The 18,974-nt window shown below is 44.1% G+C and overlaps 1 protein-coding gene across 1 annotated transcript in view; it reads left to right on the top strand.

Annotated features, from left to right (window-relative positions):
* Rab10 (RAB10, member RAS oncogene family) overlaps positions 1–7,036 on the top strand; it is a 61,827-nt gene extending 54,791 nt beyond the window's left edge. The window contains exons 4-6 of the mRNA XM_021201657.2: positions 656–745; positions 1,291–1,392; positions 4,592–7,036. Coding sequence (XP_021057316.1) covers positions 656–745; positions 1,291–1,392; positions 4,592–4,675 — 276 coding nt within the window. The 3' untranslated portion in view covers positions 4,676–7,036. The remainder of the gene's footprint in view (positions 1–655; positions 746–1,290; positions 1,393–4,591) is intronic.
* The last annotated feature ends 11,938 nt before the right edge of the window (positions 7,037–18,974 follow it).

The raw sequence follows: 18,974 nt of genomic DNA, 5'->3' as shown, positions 1-18,974 counted from the left end.
GTGTCTGAAGATAGCTACAATGTACTTACATGTAATCAATCAATCAATCTTAAAAAAAAAGATAGCAGTTGAAGTGTTTGCTATGCACACATGAGAACTAGGTTCATTCATTTCTCTAGCAACCATAAAAACTCAGGTGTGGCAGAGTAGGATTTCCTTGTTTATTAGTATGAGTGTTTTAGCTACCTTTTCTGTGCCAACTGCCTGTATGCAGTACTCATAGAGGCCAGAAGAGGGCATCAGATCCCTTGGAACTATAGTTACAAACAGTTGTGAGCTGCCATGTAGGTGCTGGGAATTGAATCCAGATCTTCTGCAAGAACAGCCAGTGTTCTTAACCATTGAGCCATCTCTCCAGCCCCATGTATAGGCTTGTGATACCGCTCTGGGTAGTAGAGACGGGGAACCCTGGGGCTCACTTACTGCTCAGCCAGGCTAACCAGTTAACAGTCCCAAGTCCCTGTCTCAGAATTTTTTAAAAAATCTCTGTGTCTACGTACCCATGTGTGGGTTTGTGTCCCTGCACTTACACATACACATACCACATGCAGTTACATAGAAAAATACATGAATGTAAGAAACATACAGTCTCTTTAGAAAATATTAAGTAATCATTCATGTGAGTGTGCAGCAGTAATAATTTTTCCTGTTTCAGCATGCCAATGAAGACGTGGAAAGGATGTTACTAGGGAACAAGTGTGACATGGACGACAAGAGAGTTGTACCGAAAGGCAAAGGAGAGCAGGTACGCATGAGCAGGACAGAGACGGGTCTGCCAGCTATGACTACAGTGCTGCCACATCTGAGAAGAAGTACTTAGGAAACACAGCTTACCCTGGGAGAGACTTTTCCACTATGTCACTAACATGGGGAGGAAGGCCATATCTGTGCTTTATGTAAGCCATGTAAGAGAAATGTGTCAGCGAGTGTTGTTTTAATCTTAGAACTTTAATATGCTAGTTATTAAGATTCTGAAGTTTATAACTAAAAGACTGTGGCAAGCAGAAATTAGGTATATCACGCTGAGTTTCTAATACATAGACAGAATACCTGATTTAGGATATCTCAATGAACTCCTGAGGTAGAGAGAGGGTTGTTGTTTTTTTTACCTACCTCTCTTTTTAAGATCTTGACTCCTTAAAATGGTCTTCACATTCTAGTTGACACCACTACTTTCAGAGCACCATAATTGTTTCCTTTAACACGTTACCGCCACAGTTGTCTGCCCACATTTCTCAGCTGCATAACTTTTTTTTTTTTTTTTTTTTTTTTTTTTTGCTTCTATTTTAGATTGCAAGGGAGCATGGTATTAGGTTTTTTGAGACTAGTGCAAAAGCAAATATAAACATCGAAAAGGCGTTCCTCACATTAGCTGAAGACATCCTCCGAAAGGTAAGTTCCTCATGCAGCATCATTTCTAAATTATTTTGTCTTTTTGTTGGTGGTAATAGTGGTTTTTGTTTTATACATTCCTTTGGCTGGCCTGCAACTCTTGATTCTCCTGTCCTAGCTTCTGGATGCAAAATCTTGAGTTTCAGTGCTATTGTTCCTAAAAGATCGCCTATTACCAATAGCTGATCCTCAAGAATAAAGTAAGGAGCCTGTAGCTAGATGGCTAGAAAATATGTAGCAACCTGAGGTAGGCAGGCAGTGGTAGCCCCCACCCCAGCTCCTCATGTCTATTGAATGTGTAATGTTGGGGACCAACCCTGCAAAAAGACGTGAAATTGGGGCTGAGGGCGCAGATCATTGGTTCTCAGCTGATGGGTTGTGACCCCTTGGGGAGCGGGGGCAAACGACCCTTTCACAAGGGTTGTATTTCACATATCCTGCATATCAAGACATTTATATTATATATTTTTTTTAAACATTCTTTTTTTTTTTTAATTAATTTATTTATTATATGTAAGTACACTGTAGCTGTCTTCAGACACTCCAGAAGAGGGCATCAGATCTTGTTACGGATGGTTATGAACCACCATGTGGTTGNTCCGGACCTTCGGAAGAGCAGTCGGGTGCTCTTACCCACTGAGGCATCTCACCAGCCCTATATTATATTTATAACAGTAGCAAAATCACAGTTATGAAGTAGCAATGAAAATAGTGTTATGGCTGGGGGTCACCACAGTGTGAGGAACTTATTAAAGGGTCCCAGCATCAGGAAGGCCGAGGGCCACTGGTGGGAGTCATTGGTAGAATGCCTGATTGTCCAGTATGTAGGAGACCCCAAGTTCAATCTGTGGCTTTCAAAGCATGAGGGAAATTCAGTGTGGAAAAATACATAACGGCTATTTATAGTCTATCGAGTGATGAGAAGCAGGTTAGAGCCTAGTGTGATAATAATGCCTACATCCAGCACTTAGGCAGATGACACAGGTTGATTTGTATGCTGAGGCCAGCCTGGGTTACAAAGAGACTCCAATGAAGTTCTGTCTCAAATTTAAAAAAATAAATGAAAGATCAAGTGAACGCACGTGATATCATTTAAAAAGTATATGGTACCAAACAGTGTAACACACACAGCGTTATGTATGGCAAAGGAAGATCTGGAAAGGAAGGTGTTTTTTGTTTTTGTTTTTGTTTTTTTTTAAATCTCTACATTATGTAAATATTTTAAAGTACTGTTTTTGCTTCTTAAGTATTAATTGGGCTGAGAAATCAGGTCAGTGCCAGAGTACTTGGTTAGTATGCCTAAGGTTCTGGGTTCTACGCTAGCTTAGTCTGCATAGTACCATGACAGCTGGGGATATAGTAAGATATGCTGTCTCAGAAAAGAAAGGAAATTATAGTCCTTAATACATGAAAATGTCATGGAAACTTATTTGTAAGCTAATCTGTTTCAAAGATGGAAAAGACTTTTTTTTTAAGATTTATTTATTTATTATATGTAAGTACACTGTAGCTGTCTTCAGACACTCCAGTAGAGGGGGTCAGATCACATTACAGATGGTTGTGAGCCACCATGTGGTTGCTGGGATTTGAACTCAGGACCTTCAGAAGAGCAGTCAGTGCTCTTAACCGCTGAGCCATCTCTCCAGCCCCCGGAAAAGACATTTTGAAGTGAAGCACATTGGCACACATTTTGAATTCTTCCATTGGGATGGATTAAGACAGAACTGCGGACTGAGATCAAGGTTAGCCTGTGTACCATAAAGGGATCCTTTCCTTAAAATCAAAAAACTGCTGAGCATAGTGGTGTACACGTTTGATCCTGGTACTTGGGAGATAGAGGCATATGGATCTCTGTGAAAGGCCAATTTGGTCTACATAGTGAGTTTCAGGTCACCCAAATCTACATACATAGACCCTGTCTCAAAATAATAAAATAATAATAATCTTTACAAATCTAAAGAATCCCTGGTTTCCTTTTCTGCTGGGTTAGTGCCCCTTTTCTAGCTGAGCTGATCTCAGTTAAGTTAGAGAAAGACAGGAGCTAGAAGTTCCTAGAGAAAGTGATTTCCTGTTATGTTTTCTCGGTATGGGCCCTGTTTGAACTGCTCTTTACTTTTTGTGTATTTTCCTTAAAAGCTGTCTAAAGAGCAGAGGCTGTTATCAGGCAAGCTCACGGGTATTTGGGGACCTTATCCTGTTAGTGTAGACTGCCCCTGTTCCCAAACATTTACAGGGACAGGTCTAAAGTGAGGCGGCCAAAATAGGCCAAACAGGAGTCTCACTTCAGGTTTACCAGGCGTTCTGCGGGCTTCGTGGGTTTTCAGAGCATTGTTCTATTTTCCCTTGTTCTACCAAAGGCCTTTTAAGTTGTGTCCATGACAGGTTGTGTGGCCACTGTACTCTTTCAGTTCTATTTAAGATTCATGTTCAAAATAATGTTGGACAAGTGTAGAGTGATACAGAGAAATCCCCCCACCTGAGTGTCAAATAATTAATATTTTGGTGTGTCCTAGGTCTCTTGCCCACAGGAATTAGGTAACTCATGTTTGTCCCCTCCCTGTCCACCTACACGTGGTTGAGATTGCCCTTTGTAAGGGTTTGCACAGTGATGCAGACCAGTCTGAAAGGCGAATATCTGAGCAGAGCAAGTCCCTTGGGGGCTCTAATGTAAGACACGGCCTAACAGTGGGTTTTGTGAGTTATAAATTACAAGTTTTTATTTGGCAGGGACAGGGTTTACCGAAGCTCCACAGCACACAAACTCAGTCACTGGGCTTAGCACCAGGCAGTTAACCCGCTGAACTACCTCACCAGCCTTTCAAAACAAAATAAGGCACAGGTCTTGTTGTCTGTCTAGCCCAGGCTGACCTAGAATTATTCTTCTGTCTTCTGAGTTGTGGGATTACAAGCATGTGTGTGCTACCACACCTGGCTTAGTAGTCCTTCTGTTCTGAGAACTCATAGATCAGGGCAAGGATGGTTCAAGACGCTTTAAGTGTTGTCAGGAGCCGTCAGTCACAGTTTACAGTGGAGGCCAACTAAAGGACAACCAAAAACAGTTTTCAAGTTACACCCCATTATATGACTGTAATTGCCTTCTGTTGTGTGAGCTGACTTTGTTTTCCGTCTTTCCAGTGAGTCTGTTTTCACCCATGCCAGTGTTTTCTCACGGGTTGCTTGCTTCCTTGTGTTGTTGCAGACCCCTGTAAAAGAACCCAACAGTGAAAACGTAGATATCAGCAGTGGAGGAGGCGTGACGGGCTGGAAGAGCAAGTGCTGCTGAGCCCTCTCCTGTCCATCTGCTGCCATCCACCATCCGTTTCTCTTCTTGCTGCAAAATAAAACACTCTGTCCATTTTTAACTCTAAACAGATATTTTTGTTCCTCATCTTTAACTATTCAGTCCACCTATTTTATTTGTTCTTTCATCTGTGACTGCTTGCAGACTATTATAATTTTCTTCAAACAAAAAACAATGTATAGAGAAATCATGTCTGTGAGTTCATTTGAGATTTACTTGCTCACTCAGCCCTGCACTTCAGTTGTATTATAGTCCAGTTCTTATCAACATTAAACTAGAGCAATCATTTCAACTATTCTGCAAATTGTATAAGAATAAAAGTTAGAATTAACAGTTTTATTTTGTACAACAGTGGGGTTTTCTGTCATGAATAATGTGCTTGAGTCCCTATAACCTGTAGACGTGATAGCAAAGAAACAAAAGCCAGGAAAGCACTCACTCATTTCCGCCTTGAATCTGTGTGTGGGGTTAATTTTGTCCTGTGCCTTATGTGGAAAGGAACTTGTTTGGTTTTTCTTTTTTGTTTCGGTGGAAGCATGTGCAGGAGACATTTCATCCCAACACAAACTCGTTCCAATGCTTGTGGTTTGCTTGGCTGTATCTTTCACAGTAGTTAACCGAGGACAAAGGGTAATGCAGAAGTGATATTTGATTTCCAGTCTCATTCCCAGTGGCCTTGATATTTAAACTTATTCCCGCCACCAGGTCCTTAGGCCACTCTGTCCCTGCGTCTCATCTTTCTGCATGCTGCTTTGTTTGCCCCTACTACTCCTGGTATGAGTTACTTAAAGATGAAAGGTTTGTCAAGTTTAACATACAACACTGATTTACCTTGCTAAGTAACAGAAAGATAAATTCTAACTGCCTATTAACTGTCAGTTAATCCGGGTCAGCCCCTCAGTTACTCTCTCCCCAAACCTGTCCCGCTGTTGGCCTTCTGTTCCCCACCCCTTCCTGTCTACCCACGGAGTTTATGGAATGGAAGAGTTAATTGCATGCACTAGTGTTTGGAGGGTGTTGTGGCTCGTCTTTCTAATTAGGTATACATCCTATTCACTTTCCTAGAGTAAACCTCCTAACCTGGATTTGACTAGTCTCCATTATGCCAACTCCTCTGGCAGTTCGGTAGCCCAGGAAAGACTGGTTTTAGAAATACCGTAAAGAGCAAGGAGGAGTGGGTCTTAGTAGCATTTGCCAAATGTATTGAGATTTGGCCTCTGAAGAACACTTTTGGTATTAAGTTGTCTTTACTGTAAGATTTAGAAATGCATTATAATATTATTGATTCCAAGTCCTATCTTTACATCCTCTCAGAAAACTTCTGTTACCGTGAATTTTTTAAAAAGGAAAAAGGACAGCGAAGGCTTGTTGTGTAAAGCTGAGCTCTCTGGCTCCGTCTGACCCGTCCTTCTCTCCCCTTTCTAGTTTGGCTTCATTGCTTCTCATTAGGATAGGGTAGGCTAAGTCCCCTATGCTGCTAGCATCCTAAGATGATACCTTTGTGGAAATAATTGTGAATAGCATGATTCATTTCAAGCAGAGGCTGAGTTTAGGACAGCAGCTACCATTGAGAAGAGTTCTGTGACATGCATTTTAATGACCTCTTGGCTCACATAAACAATATAGGGACATATCTGCTAAAAGAACCCATGAATTTTTCAGATAGTGCCCTAAAGACAATTTTATATGCCTCACTGGTGGTTCTTAGGGTTTCTTCCCACACTTAACTTTATCATTGTTTACTAGTAAAAAGCAGCATTGCCAAATAATCCCTGATTTTCCATGATGAAAACTGCAATGTTTAAGCTTCTGAGGTTGTAGGTTACACCTACTGTTGTTAGATCTTGGCTGTTGTGCTGTTTCCCTCCATCTGGAATGTGGTGGTCGCCTCTTTACTTTAAACTTTTTTAACCCTTAATTCAGTGACTTAAGGTTTGGAGACACACACTGGGATTTTGGCTAACAGACTGACAGTTTTGTTGTTTGCATAATTATAATCGGCATTGTACAGAGAAAGGATAAGGCTACCTTTGTTAAATCTGCACTTTCTGAATATCCAAAAAAAAAAACCAAAACCACCAAAAGGGAAATGGAGTATAAATCAATTTTTGTATAATCTGTTTGAAACCTGAGTTTTATTTGCTTACTATTAGGGCTTTGTCCCCTTTCTGTAAGTCTCTTGGGATCCTGTGTAGGAGCTGTTCTCATTAAACATCAACAGTTCAGTCCATTCTCTGGTACTAGCTACAAATTCGGTTTCATACTCTACTTAACAATTTAAATAAACTGAAATATTTCTAGATGGTCTACTTCTGTTCATATAAAAACAAACTTGATTTCCAACTGTGTGGTTTGGTTTCATTTATTTTTGGAGTTGGAGATGGAGGGTTGCTTCTGACAACACTGTAAGAGGGTATCCTGCGAAGCACGGTATATGGAAAATAGGGGCACTTGGAAGAAACCACGAGGAGCAAGCACATCCTCATACAGGAAGGCCACGCAGGCCCTCTCCAGCTCACATGAGTTCAGTGAACCAAGAGCCAAGAGAAACCCACTGATGGGCCCAGAGCTCCCAGGCGGGCTCTCGGGCCTGAAGGATGAAGCAGTGATGCTTAGGTGGTGCTGTCCTCTTACTTGACGACAGTATTTCTAGTCTCATGAACCATGATGTGGCCTTGCCATGAGTATTGGCAAAAAGCAGTGCTTAACCCATGTTAAGGCCTGGTCAGCAAAGAACGTGGAGCTGCTTCTCTAGGGGAGAGAGGGATGCTCCATGTTTCTAGGCCACCTGAGTGTTTTCAGGGCTGCTCTCCCTGCCCTTTCTCCCTGAACCCACATAACCCTGGTGATGTCTAGAGTTGACAGCCTGTGGTTGTCCCTTTGAAATTGGTGTAAGTAAAAAGGATTTGGTCCTTCTGTTCATAAACCCACTGTTTCAGGAAGCAAAAGTCATCTGAGAGCTACCACTTGGAAGGTATGGGCAGAAGAATCAGGAATTAAAGGCTAGCCTTTTTATGTGTTGTTTAGGGCAGGCTGGACTGCCAGTGTCAAGACCTAGTATCAAAAAGTAATTGCTGGATATTGGCTCATGCTTTTAATCTTACCTGGGCAGAGGCAGATGGGTCTCTGAATTTGAGGTCAGCCTGCTCTACATAGCGAGTTTCAAACCTACATGTAAGAGACTCTGTCTTAGTCGGTTTTTTTTTTTTTTTTCGTAAGCTTATTAACTAGGAGTTTGTTCAAGAACCGCCAGGTAGCTAAGTTGTAGGTAAGTGCTGAGTTACTAGGACAAGTTAAATAGACAGTTTTGTGGAGTTTCCAAAAGGAAGTATGTACATTGGGTCTTAACATATGCAGACTGACAAGGCTGTGCCAAGAGATGGGCATTGTAAAAAAACATGATCTTCGCTTTGATGAGAAGACCAGCTAGATGGACTGATAGGCAGTGGGGATTCACAGTGGTGATTGCAGTCTGAAGAGGAAAGCATGTCTAGGCCTGGCATGGTGGCTCACACATGTAATCCCAGGAGCTGGAGTGCTGAGGCAGGAGACTAGCCTGGGTCTGGTTTCTTAAGACAGGTTTAATAAAACAACTCTTCCACTCCCCCCTCCCAACACAAAGATTCCCACAAGAACGAACAAACAAAAAACCCTGTGTGGTTTGGATAAGGAATATGGATTGCACAGGTCATCAAGAATTGAATGGACTGGGCTGAAGAGATGGCTCAGCAGTTAAGAGCGCTGACTTCTCTTCTGAAGGTCTTGAGTTCAAATCCCAGCAACCACATGGTGGCTCACAACCATCTGTAATAAGATCTGATGCCCTCTTTTGGTGTGTCTGAAGACAACTACAGTCAGTGTACTTACATATAATAAATCTTTGGGCCAGAGCAAGCAGGACCAGAGAGAGCAGAGGTCCTGAGTTCAATTCCCAGCAACCACTGATGGCTCACAACCATCAGTACAGCTACAGTGTACTCCTATACAAAAAATATCTTTTTTAAAGAAAAATAATTGAGTGGATGCTGCCTAAAATGGTGGCAAAGGTTGCTGGGTTAGTGAATCAGAAGAGGGTCTTAAGACCCTACTTAGGTGTAGGAACCTCCAGTGCCTGTCACCTAGTTTTATTGGGTTATTGTTTTGTTAAGTCATCTTGTGGCAGAAAGTAAAGCTGTGGCTTTAGGTCTTTTAGTGGGTTTCTGAAACTACCTCCAGAAAGTTGTTAGTGGGTGGTGGTAGTAAAAATGGCTCCAAAGGGGGAAGAGATGTGACTTGTGCCAGCTTTGTGGGTGGATTCACACTAGTAGTCCAGTGTGACTTGTAGAGGAGTGAGGGACGCAAGCAAAAGCACACTTGGCTGGGGACCAGTTTGAAGGGTGTGGTTTCTAGCAAGATCCATAGGTAGACCATGCTTCCTGCAGCTTGTATTGAATTTGAAAGAACAGTTAACTGAAAGGGAAGTACTGCGAGACTCAAGGGCTCTCACCATTAAGGGTTTGGGGGTCATTGAGCTACCGTGTGATAATGTCACTATTGCTTGTGTATCATTAATTGAATGCCTGTGAAACAGGGATGGCATTTCTATAAGGCCCCGAAATGGTAACATTTTTAGGGTTATGATGATCTTACTTGCTGTAGATAGAATTCTTACTTCATGGGGAATTTGGTATTCTCACTAGATCTGAGAACAGTCTGATTAAACACTCTAGTGAGGTGATGTTGAGTGTCATATAGCTCATATGGTCTTGAATAAGTACAATGATTATAGGTGTGCAGCACAGTGTGTGATTCTGCAGTGTTGGTGATAGACCCAGAGCCACATGCATATACACACACAAGGCAAGCCCCCAAACATCCCATCCCTCTAGTGACCCTTGGAGTACAGGAGTTGAGTGTTAAATAAAAAATCACCCATTCACATCAGACATAGATATGCAGGTAGCAGAGCTGATGTTGCTTTGAAAGATGACAGGGCTCAGCATCCCATTTGTGCCTCTAGAAGGGCCTGAAGTGTAGCTTTGAAGTCTTGTGTCACGTTGTGAACCACAAATATTCTGGGCCTTGGAGATTTTTGTTTGTTTTAATGTATATGGGTGTTTTTCGTGTGTGTATGTCTGTGCACCATGTATGTGCTGTGCCTGAGGAAGCCAGAGGAGGGTGTTGGAACCTCTGGGCCTAGAGTTCTCAGATGGTAATTCACCACTGTGCGGGTACTGAGAATTGAACCCAGGTCCTCTGGAAGAGCAAACAATGCTCTTAACCACTGAGTCATCTCTCCAGCTCCCTTATTTATTTTTGAAAAACAGTCTCATGGTGTAGTGCTGGCTGGCTTGAAATCTTCAAAGCTCTCCCTGGGTCTGTCTACTTACTGACTGCTAGGATTAAAGGTATGTGCCACCACACCTGGTTGGGCCTGGAAAACGGAAGGGCAAGTTGCAGTGGAACTTGGTCTGGTAGCTGAGCAGGGACTATGTCTTGCAGGAGAGTCTCCTCTATGGGAAACGGAGATATTCATCCACCTAAGCACTCTCAGAGCACTCAGGAAACAAATATTCAGTAAGAGCTACTTTGGGGAGTACCTTAGATAGGACTCATTTCTGACTTAAACTATAAAATATTCATGTGGAAAGATAACATGGGTTTTTTTTTGAGACAGTTTCTCAAGTGTGGTAGCCCCAATGTGGCTCAGGCTGGCCTTGAACTTGCAGCTTTCTGTTTCTGCTTCCTGAGTGTCAGGCTTGTAAGTGTACACTAGCATGCCTGACTGTTGTGTTTGATCACTCAGCTTTGAGTCTCTAAGGTCAGAGCTCTCTCCTTTGTTACTGTCCTATTGCTGTGAGGAGACACTTATGACCAGGACAACTTAGAAAGCATTCAACTGGGTGTTTGAACAGGTACTGTGGACTCACACCTGGTCTGCCAGCCAATGGGCCTGGCAAGGGCTTTGGAAATTTTAAAACCCTTGCCCATCCTCAGTGCCACCTCCTTTGACAAGGCCACACCTCCTAATCCTTACCAAGCAGTTCCACTAACTGTGGTCCAGGCATCCAAACATACAAGCCTTTGGGGACCATTCTCGCTCAGACCACCACACCTCCAATTCCCACTCTCAAGTTTAACTCTTAGCCAAGCTCAAAATATAAAAAGAGCTCGAGATAATTCAGTAGTGGAATGTATTTAAAGCCCTGTGTTCAATCTCTAGCATGTGCAGTGGCAGTGTTCCATATTGTACAACCCCACCCCACACAATATAAGAATCTCAGCAACCACAATAGTAAGCTCCATGGACCCCACGGACAGCAAAACCATTTGAGGATTGGTGAGATGGCTCGGAGGGTGAAGGTGTTCGCTAACAAGCCTGATGACCAGAGTCTGATCCCCGGGATGCATGCAGTCGGAAGGGAGAACTGACTCCTGCGAGTTGGTCTCTCACCTCCACGTGAGTGTGACGGCACATGCGCATGCACACACAATTAGGTACAATTTTTAAAATTGATCTTAAAATATTTTAGGTTGTCAAAGTTTCCCCAAAATTCCAAACACAAGCAGAGCCAAGGCACTCACAGAGAGCTACATGCTTTCTGCGTGTGTGCAGGAGAACGCAGGAGGCCTGAACACAGGACGGGCACAGCGTGATGAGACACTAAAGTGAGCAGATATAGCTGAAGGCTTGTCCGCCTGTCTAAGAGTGGTTTGGTAACTGGTATGCCAGACCTTCAACAGCAAGCGGATGCCATTTGAGAGGTGCTTTAGCTCCAAGTACCCAGCAGGCTTTGGGGTACTTGACTAAGAAATTACAGGTGTCAATGCCCTCTATTTTCTCACACACTTCTAAGTGCCAGTTACGTGGTTGGTTACAGCCTAGAGGCTCTCAGTGGGCTTTGAGGGTAGGGGGCAGTTGAAACAGGCTTGCAGAGCAAGAAGCGGGTCTTTAGGGCTGGAGCCTCCCTCAGGTCTCACATAGCTTGGGCAGGAATGAGTCTCTCTGCCTGCAGACAGCATTTCCGGTTGTGGAGGTCCCTGGAAGGAGCTCCCTGTTAGGGCAGAAGCTTCCAGCATGGGAGTTGACATCTGTTTCCCAAGAACTCCCTGCCAGTAGCCTGGGGCTTCTCAGGCATTTTGCCACAATTTATTGACACAAGCTGGCTTCTGATTGGCTGAATGTGTGCACACAAGGTGAGAATTAAGGCAAAAGCTGTCGAACCAGACTTTCCACGGACAATCAAAAGTGGAGGTGCTACAGTAGAAGCTGGGGGGTCGGGATGGGAGGGTCTAAACCACAATACCTTGTTTTTTTTCTTGCTGTTTTTATTTTATTAGTTTATATGAATCTATGTGTGCACATGCATGTGGATGCCTGTAAGGGCCACAAAAGAGCATCAGATCTGGAGTTGCACAGTAACAGGAGACTGTGAGCCACCGTTTGGGTGCTGGGAACTGAATTCAGGTCCTCTGTAAGAGCAAGTCTCCTTACCCCAGGTCATCTCTTCAGTCCCTGTTTTTGATTTTGCAATATAGTACTGGTGTCAAAGTTTCCTTTCTGGTTTTCATTTCATGCAAGCTAGGCAAACACTTTACCAACTGAACTATTTCCTCAGCCCCTACAATAAACACTTCTTTAAAAAAAAATTGTTATTACATTTATTTTTGTGTCTACATGCTAATAAATACTTTTCAAAATATATATTGTCATATTTATTTGTGTGTAAGTGTGTTGCATGATGTGGAGGTCAGAGGACAACTTGCAGGCGGTCAGGTCTCTTCCACCTTGTCGGTCCTGGGGATCAAACTCAGGTTCATCAGGCTGGATGGAGAGGCTCCCTTACCCATTGAGCCACCTCACCAGTCCAGTAGATAGTTCTGAGGCCAGGCCTGGGATGATCAAATGTGTAGTCTGGTTCCAATGTGAGGACACAGGAAATGTGAGGATGTAGGAACAGATTAAATTACATCAGTCCAAATCCTTCAGGGGAACTTTGACTCAGCCTCTCCAATGACTGCGGTTGGAACGAGGAGAAGAAAGGTAAGCAAATGGAATTACGATGGGGTTCGAAAAGAAAGCCCAGGAAATAACCCCCAAAGTGACGGTGGGGCTGCTGGCGATGTATGTCCCATGCTAGTTCAGTGTTGGGATCATAGATGTGTGCTAGTTTACACGTTTGTTTTATGAGTTGTTATGCATGTATCAATCATAGCTAGGAATGGCGGTCTATGACACAGGAGGATGAACACAAGTTAGAGACCAAAGGAAAAAAAAGTTCTTGTTGAGCCAAAGCTACAGAGACACTGTTTCAAACAGAACTTCCCAAAGTCATCATAAAAGGCTGTGTGGGGGAGGGGTGGGGCTACACTGAGAAACTTGACCTCTAGGAACATGGAGATTGGTCTGCTTTGGTGCATCGGCACTGTTGATGGTCACAGACACCAGGCTAAGGATTGCTACTGCCCCTCTGAGAGCTATGTGGCTGCTACCAGAGCCAAGTCTTTCTGGGGGTGTGTGGCCTACATTTCCTTCTTGCTGTAGGTTCTGGTTCAGAGTCCCATGGTTATGTTAGTTGATGAAACCCAAATATGTGCGTAGGTGCCAGGGAAGTAGGAAAGGGTGTGCGTCGTGACTTCCAAGGAATAAAACGTGGGTTAGTGATAGACTGGACAGAATGACAAATGACCTCTGTGCTGGTACTGCTCAAAGCTAATTGCATATTAGTCACCGAGACAATGTCTGAAAAGTCCCCCCCCCCGGGGACAGTGAAATGATTGAGCTGTGACTTGTTTGATCCTTGGCAGCTGACTTCTGAAAGTTGTCCTCTGACCTCCACACACTGGCAGGAATGTGTGTCACTCTTGCGTGTTTGAATGAGGATGGCCCTATCGGTTCATATATTTGAGTATTTGGTCCCCAATTGGTAGAACTTTTGGGGAAGGACTCAGAGAAGGAGGTATGTTACTGGGGTGTCATTTGGGGTTTCAAAAGCCCTCACAAGCTGGGCGTGGTAGCGCACTCCTTTAATCCCAGCACTCGGGAGGCAGAGGCAGGCGGATTTCTGAGTTCGAGGCCAGCCTGGTCTACAGAGTGAGTTCCAGGACAACGCCCTCACCATCCCCAGTTGATGCTCTACCTCCTACCTGTGGATCAAAGTGGAAGCTCCTGTGGGTTGTTCCAGGGCCACGCCTGCTCGCCCGCCCGCTCACCTGCCTGTTGCCTCGATTCATGGACTCCAACACTCTGAAAATGTAAACCCCAGATTAAACTTTCTTTTATAAATTGCCTTGGTCGCAGTGTTTTATTACAGCAAGAGAAGGGACGAAGACACTCCCTAGTAAGTATAACGAATGCAAAGCCCATCTCTGGCAGGTGGTACAGCCCACTAGAGTGCTTGCCCAGAATGGCCCAGCATACTTAAGGACCCTGGACTCAATCCCCAGACCCCAGAAGCCAGGTTGTGATGGTGAGTGCTGTAATCCCTCCTCAAGATCACCCTTGGCAACAGCCCGTTGAAGGACAGCCTGGGCTATGTGAAGAGACCAAGCACACAACGATAAATGCGGGCACGTACGTAGCACGTGCACAATCCATATGAAGGCTGTACCCAGCTCATCTGAAGCAGGATGCTGGGTTGGGACTCCAGTGCTAGTACTTTTTTTTTTTTAATGTCCTTTGGCATTTTTGGAGTCCCTTAGGCAGCCAAATTCATGAGTTGCCGGCTACACTCCTATTTCTAAATGTATTCTTCAAGTTCCCTGCTTTGGGAGCTCTCCCATTCCGGAGAATGCAGTTTCTTATTCAATAAACTGTCTATCGCAAAAGGAAAGATGGGAGAAAGACAGGGAAAGAGGGAGGGAGGGAGGGAGGGAAAGAAAAACGACCTTGGGGCTAGGGATGTATTGCAGGTACTCCCTGTGAACTACGAGGTCTCCGTACAGCTAGAACACTTAAGGCCCAAGTGAACGTGGTCTGTATTGTGCTGCGTAGTTTCTCCATGGCAGCCTGCATCCTCCCATCAGAGACCAGGCAACCTGGCTTTCCCTTCTGCCTCCCACAGAGGAAAGTATGTTTGGCCTGCATGTCATCTGACAGCCTTGGTTTGTAAGATTTGTGTCCTGAACAGACTGCTTACAATTCCTGATTGCCATCCATCGCTGAGGAGAAGTCAAGGCAGAAGTGCCAGCAACCAGTCACACCATGTTCACCATCAAGAGCAAAGAGCACCAAGTATACACATGCTGCCTGTTCTCCACTTTCTTATTCTCAGGTAGCTTTCTTCTGTTGAATGTGGTTCAGGAACCCCTGCCTAGGGAATGGTGTTACTCACAATGGGCTAGGTCCACCCACATCCATCAATACTCAAGACAACTCCTACAAACATTCCTCATTAAGACACTCTTTCCATGTAGCTCTAGGTTAGTGTCAAATTGACAATAAAACACAGCACAGCTTATATTGTTCTTTTCTTTGAGATAGTATCTTATGTTGGCCAGGATGGCATTGAACTCTGTAGCCAAGGGTGACCTTGAATCCTGTCCCTCCTCCAACTCATGCCTGGCTCCCCCCCCCCCCCACAGGGTTTCTCTGTGTAGCCCTGGCTGTCCTGGAACTCACTCTGTAGACCAGGCTGGCCTCGAACTCAGAAATCTGCCTGTCTCTGCCTCCCGAGTGCTGGGATTAAAGGCGTGCGCCACCACGCCCAGCTTGTATTTCTTTTTAAATTTAATTTTAATTATAACTCTGAAAGAACTGTAAAATACAAGCCAATGTCAGATCAAACTTACTACTACCAGTCACTGGATAACATGACTCCCATAGATCTAAAATTTCTTATCTCTAATGGGACCAGTGAGATCGCTCAGCAGGTTGGGACACTTGATCCAAGTTTGATCCCTGTAACTCACAGGTTGGAGGGAAATAACCAACTCCTGAAGCTTATCCTTTGATCTGGGTATCCTGTTTGCTTATGTATTCTCAAGCTAATATGCACTCAAAGGGCTAGAAAGTTTCTCTAGACTCAAATCTAATATTCTTCTAATAGAGATAGTCTTCAGTTCTGAGGTCTCCCTGTTTGATGAATAAGATTCATAACACTCGAAACTCTTCTGAATTAGCAGGAGCTTGTCACTGTGTGTGTGTGTGTGTGTGTGTGTGTGTGTGTGTGTGATGGGTGGGAGATGGGAAAAACAGACTATAAAATTAACTGTGAAGCCGTTTTGCCACCTGGTGACCATTTTGGGGATTGCATACCCAGTTCTCAATGGCCTTAAACTCCTTTAGCGGGTATGCGCGCATCCATTCCTAGTCAGTTTGGCCATGCTAACACAAGAGTAAGATAACTCACAGAAAAAGGAAACTAACGTAAGGCATGGGGAGTAAAGAAATACAAAGGAAAGTGGGCAAGGTGGCACACAGGGAGGGTGAGGGAAAACAAAACATCTGCACTGAGCCTGACCACCTTGACTCCATCCCTGGGAATCACACTGTGGGAATGTAGAAGTTATGTCTGGTTCTTCCTCCCAGCTCCGCGCTCCCAGAAATAAGACTCAGATTCAAAATATGCTTACAAATACCTTGGCCATATAGCTAGGCTCTTCTCTGGCTAGGTCATAACTTAGATAACCTGATTATTTTAACCTACATTCTGCCACATGGCTGGTTACCAGTGCTCAGACTTGTCACTTCTCAGACTGGCTCTCTTCCCAGAATTCATTCTGCCTCCTGGACCGCCCACCTTCTATTCTACCCTTTTCTATAGGCTATAGGTTTTTTTAATTGGCAGATGATGCATCTAAACAAGATATTCTTTCTACTAGAAAGGAGATCTTATACACACAAGCCATGATATATGTACTCACACATGTAGACACAACAAATACATAAATGTAATTTTAAAGGGCTGGGCATGGTGGTGCACGCCTTTAATCCCAGCACTCAAGAAGCAGAGGCAGGAAGATCTCTGAGTTCAAAGCCAGCCTGAGTTTCAGCACAGCCAGGGCTACACAGAAAAACCCTGTCTCAAAACACAGATCAAAAACTGAGTAACTGGAAATAGAAAAGAAAGGAAAGGGCTGGTGAGATGGCTAGGAGGGTAAGAGGACTCTGCTCTTCTGAAGGTTCTGAGTTCAAATCCCAGCAACCACATGGTGGCTCACAACCACCCGTAATGGGATCTGACTCCCTCTTCTGGTGTGTCTAAAGACAGCTACAGTGTACTTACGTATAATAATAAATAAATTTTTTTTTTAAAAAAAAGAAGGAAAGCAAGACCATGTTTCACGGTCTGAGGTCAAGAGGCGGGCCTTTTCCGAGGGTCTCAGAGCTCTGGCTCCTCCCTTGCTCTTTCTCTGCTTCCCCTGCCCCATCTCTCCATATCCCCTTCCCCCTTCTCTGTCCACATTGTCCACATGCTCATAGCTGGCCTCTACTCCTCTTCTCTCTCTCTCTCTCTCTCTCTCTCTCTCTCTTTCTGCCTTTCTCTGCCTCTATTACCTTCTTGACTCCCCTCTTATGTCCTAATAAACTCTATTCTATACTAAAAGGAAAAAAAAAAAAAAGAGGCTCTTAGATTGTGGGAGCAGGGCCTCACAGGTAGATTAGAGACTTACAGAAGGGAAGGGGGCTGCAGGGACTGTCTCTTGACATTCTGCTTCACACTACATGAAGACAGCTAGACATCTTTACTTTGAACTTGAACTTACCAGACTCCAAAAGCTAGGGCACATTTCTGTTTTATATAAATTACATTACCCAGTCTGTGGTATTCTGTGACAACATAAAACAGAAGGAGTTGAGTGACATTCATCTCCAGATTAGAAAGTTATGGCATATACACACACACTCACCACCACACCACAAACCATACTAAAAAACCATATTAAAAAACCCCACAATGGCAGCCTAGAAAATTACCTATTCCAAGAATGTCTTTATGGCATTTCAGAACTGTAAGAATTAGCTCTGTTGTTTTGTTGGGATGTTTTTAGTTTTTCACACATAACCCCCAGCACCATAAATAAATGCCACTCAAGGGGAAAATGTAAGTTGCATACCAAGAATGAAAATATGAATGATTGTGTCTTCTCCAAGGTCACTCATTCAAGTGACCCTGTCAGATGTGACAATAAAAACCAATGACATGTGCAGAGAGGGACATTTTTCCTCTCCCTGTACTCCTCAGGAATCTACTCCTGCAGAATGAAAACCCAGACCAAGAAAAAGGGAACCTTAAGATTTGGAAACCAGGGGCCCAGGAGAAGCTGCAGCTGGTACACCTCAGGAGTGACGTATCAGAGGGGGGAAGGATGACATGACATCCAGGAAGAAAAGAGAGGCCTGGGAACATGGCTCAGGAGCTAAGCGCTTGTTATTCAGGCACAAGGATCTAACAGCACTTATGCTGTTATCCCAAAAAATAAGATGGGGATTAGCCAAGGCTGAAGCTAATGGAGTGTTGCCTAGCATGTGTATGGCTCTATTAACCCCCAGTCTCGAAGGCTTTTTTAATTAATTAAAACAAAAAATATAAAGATAAGGCCTCCAGACAGCAATCAAAGAAGACCCAGTGTTGCCCTTTTCAGGTGTGAGTGTACTGAGCACAAGCACACACACACAATGTACACATAAAACCCCAAAGCCAGGAAGGCATGCTGCATAGTGTGGTCAACTCTATGCACACTGGTGTCAGCTGGAAAGAGGGGTGCTCAGTTGAGAAATTGCTTCCATCAGATTGGCCTACGGGCATTTCCTTGATTAATGATAACATGGAAGGGCACAGGAGGGTGATGCCACCCTGGGCAGGGGGCCTAGGCTGTACAAGTATTGGGAGCCATTTGCTGCTTCTCTGAAGCAAGGGAGGGAGGGAGGGAGAGAGAGAGAGAGAGAGAGAGAGAGAGAGAGAGAGACTACCTGCCAGGTAGAGTCCAGAGTCAAGGCAGGTCAGGGTCTGTTGGCAGGTTTCCTGGCCTGCTGAGGCTTGGAATGGTAAGAAAGGGTGAGCTTGAGGCTCAAGGTGAGAGGCTGAAGATTCTATTGACTTTGGTGAGAGGAACAGGGAAGTTTTTGGATGAGAACAAATGTCTTGTGTATATTTTAGCAAATGATTTCTGTTAGCTTGTGGCGTTGCTTCTCACAGTACTGTAATGTGAAAAGCTGTGAGAAATGCCCTCGCCACTGGCACAGTATAGACCTGCAGTCCTCCCATGTCTGTCTCTTGCATCTTTTTTCTATCTTTCCTATAAGCATCCTCACTCCCCACCACCACCAAAGGACTGTTTGGCTTTGTCCCGGCCAGAC

Source organism: Mus pahari, chromosome 7 (assembly GCF_900095145.1).
Source record: "Mus pahari chromosome 7, PAHARI_EIJ_v1.1, whole genome shotgun sequence".
In the NCBI taxonomy this organism is placed as follows: Eukaryota; Metazoa; Chordata; class Mammalia; order Rodentia; family Muridae; genus Mus; species Mus pahari.
Note: the sequence above shows the minus strand (reverse complement) of the source record. Positions and strands in the feature narration are given on the sequence as shown.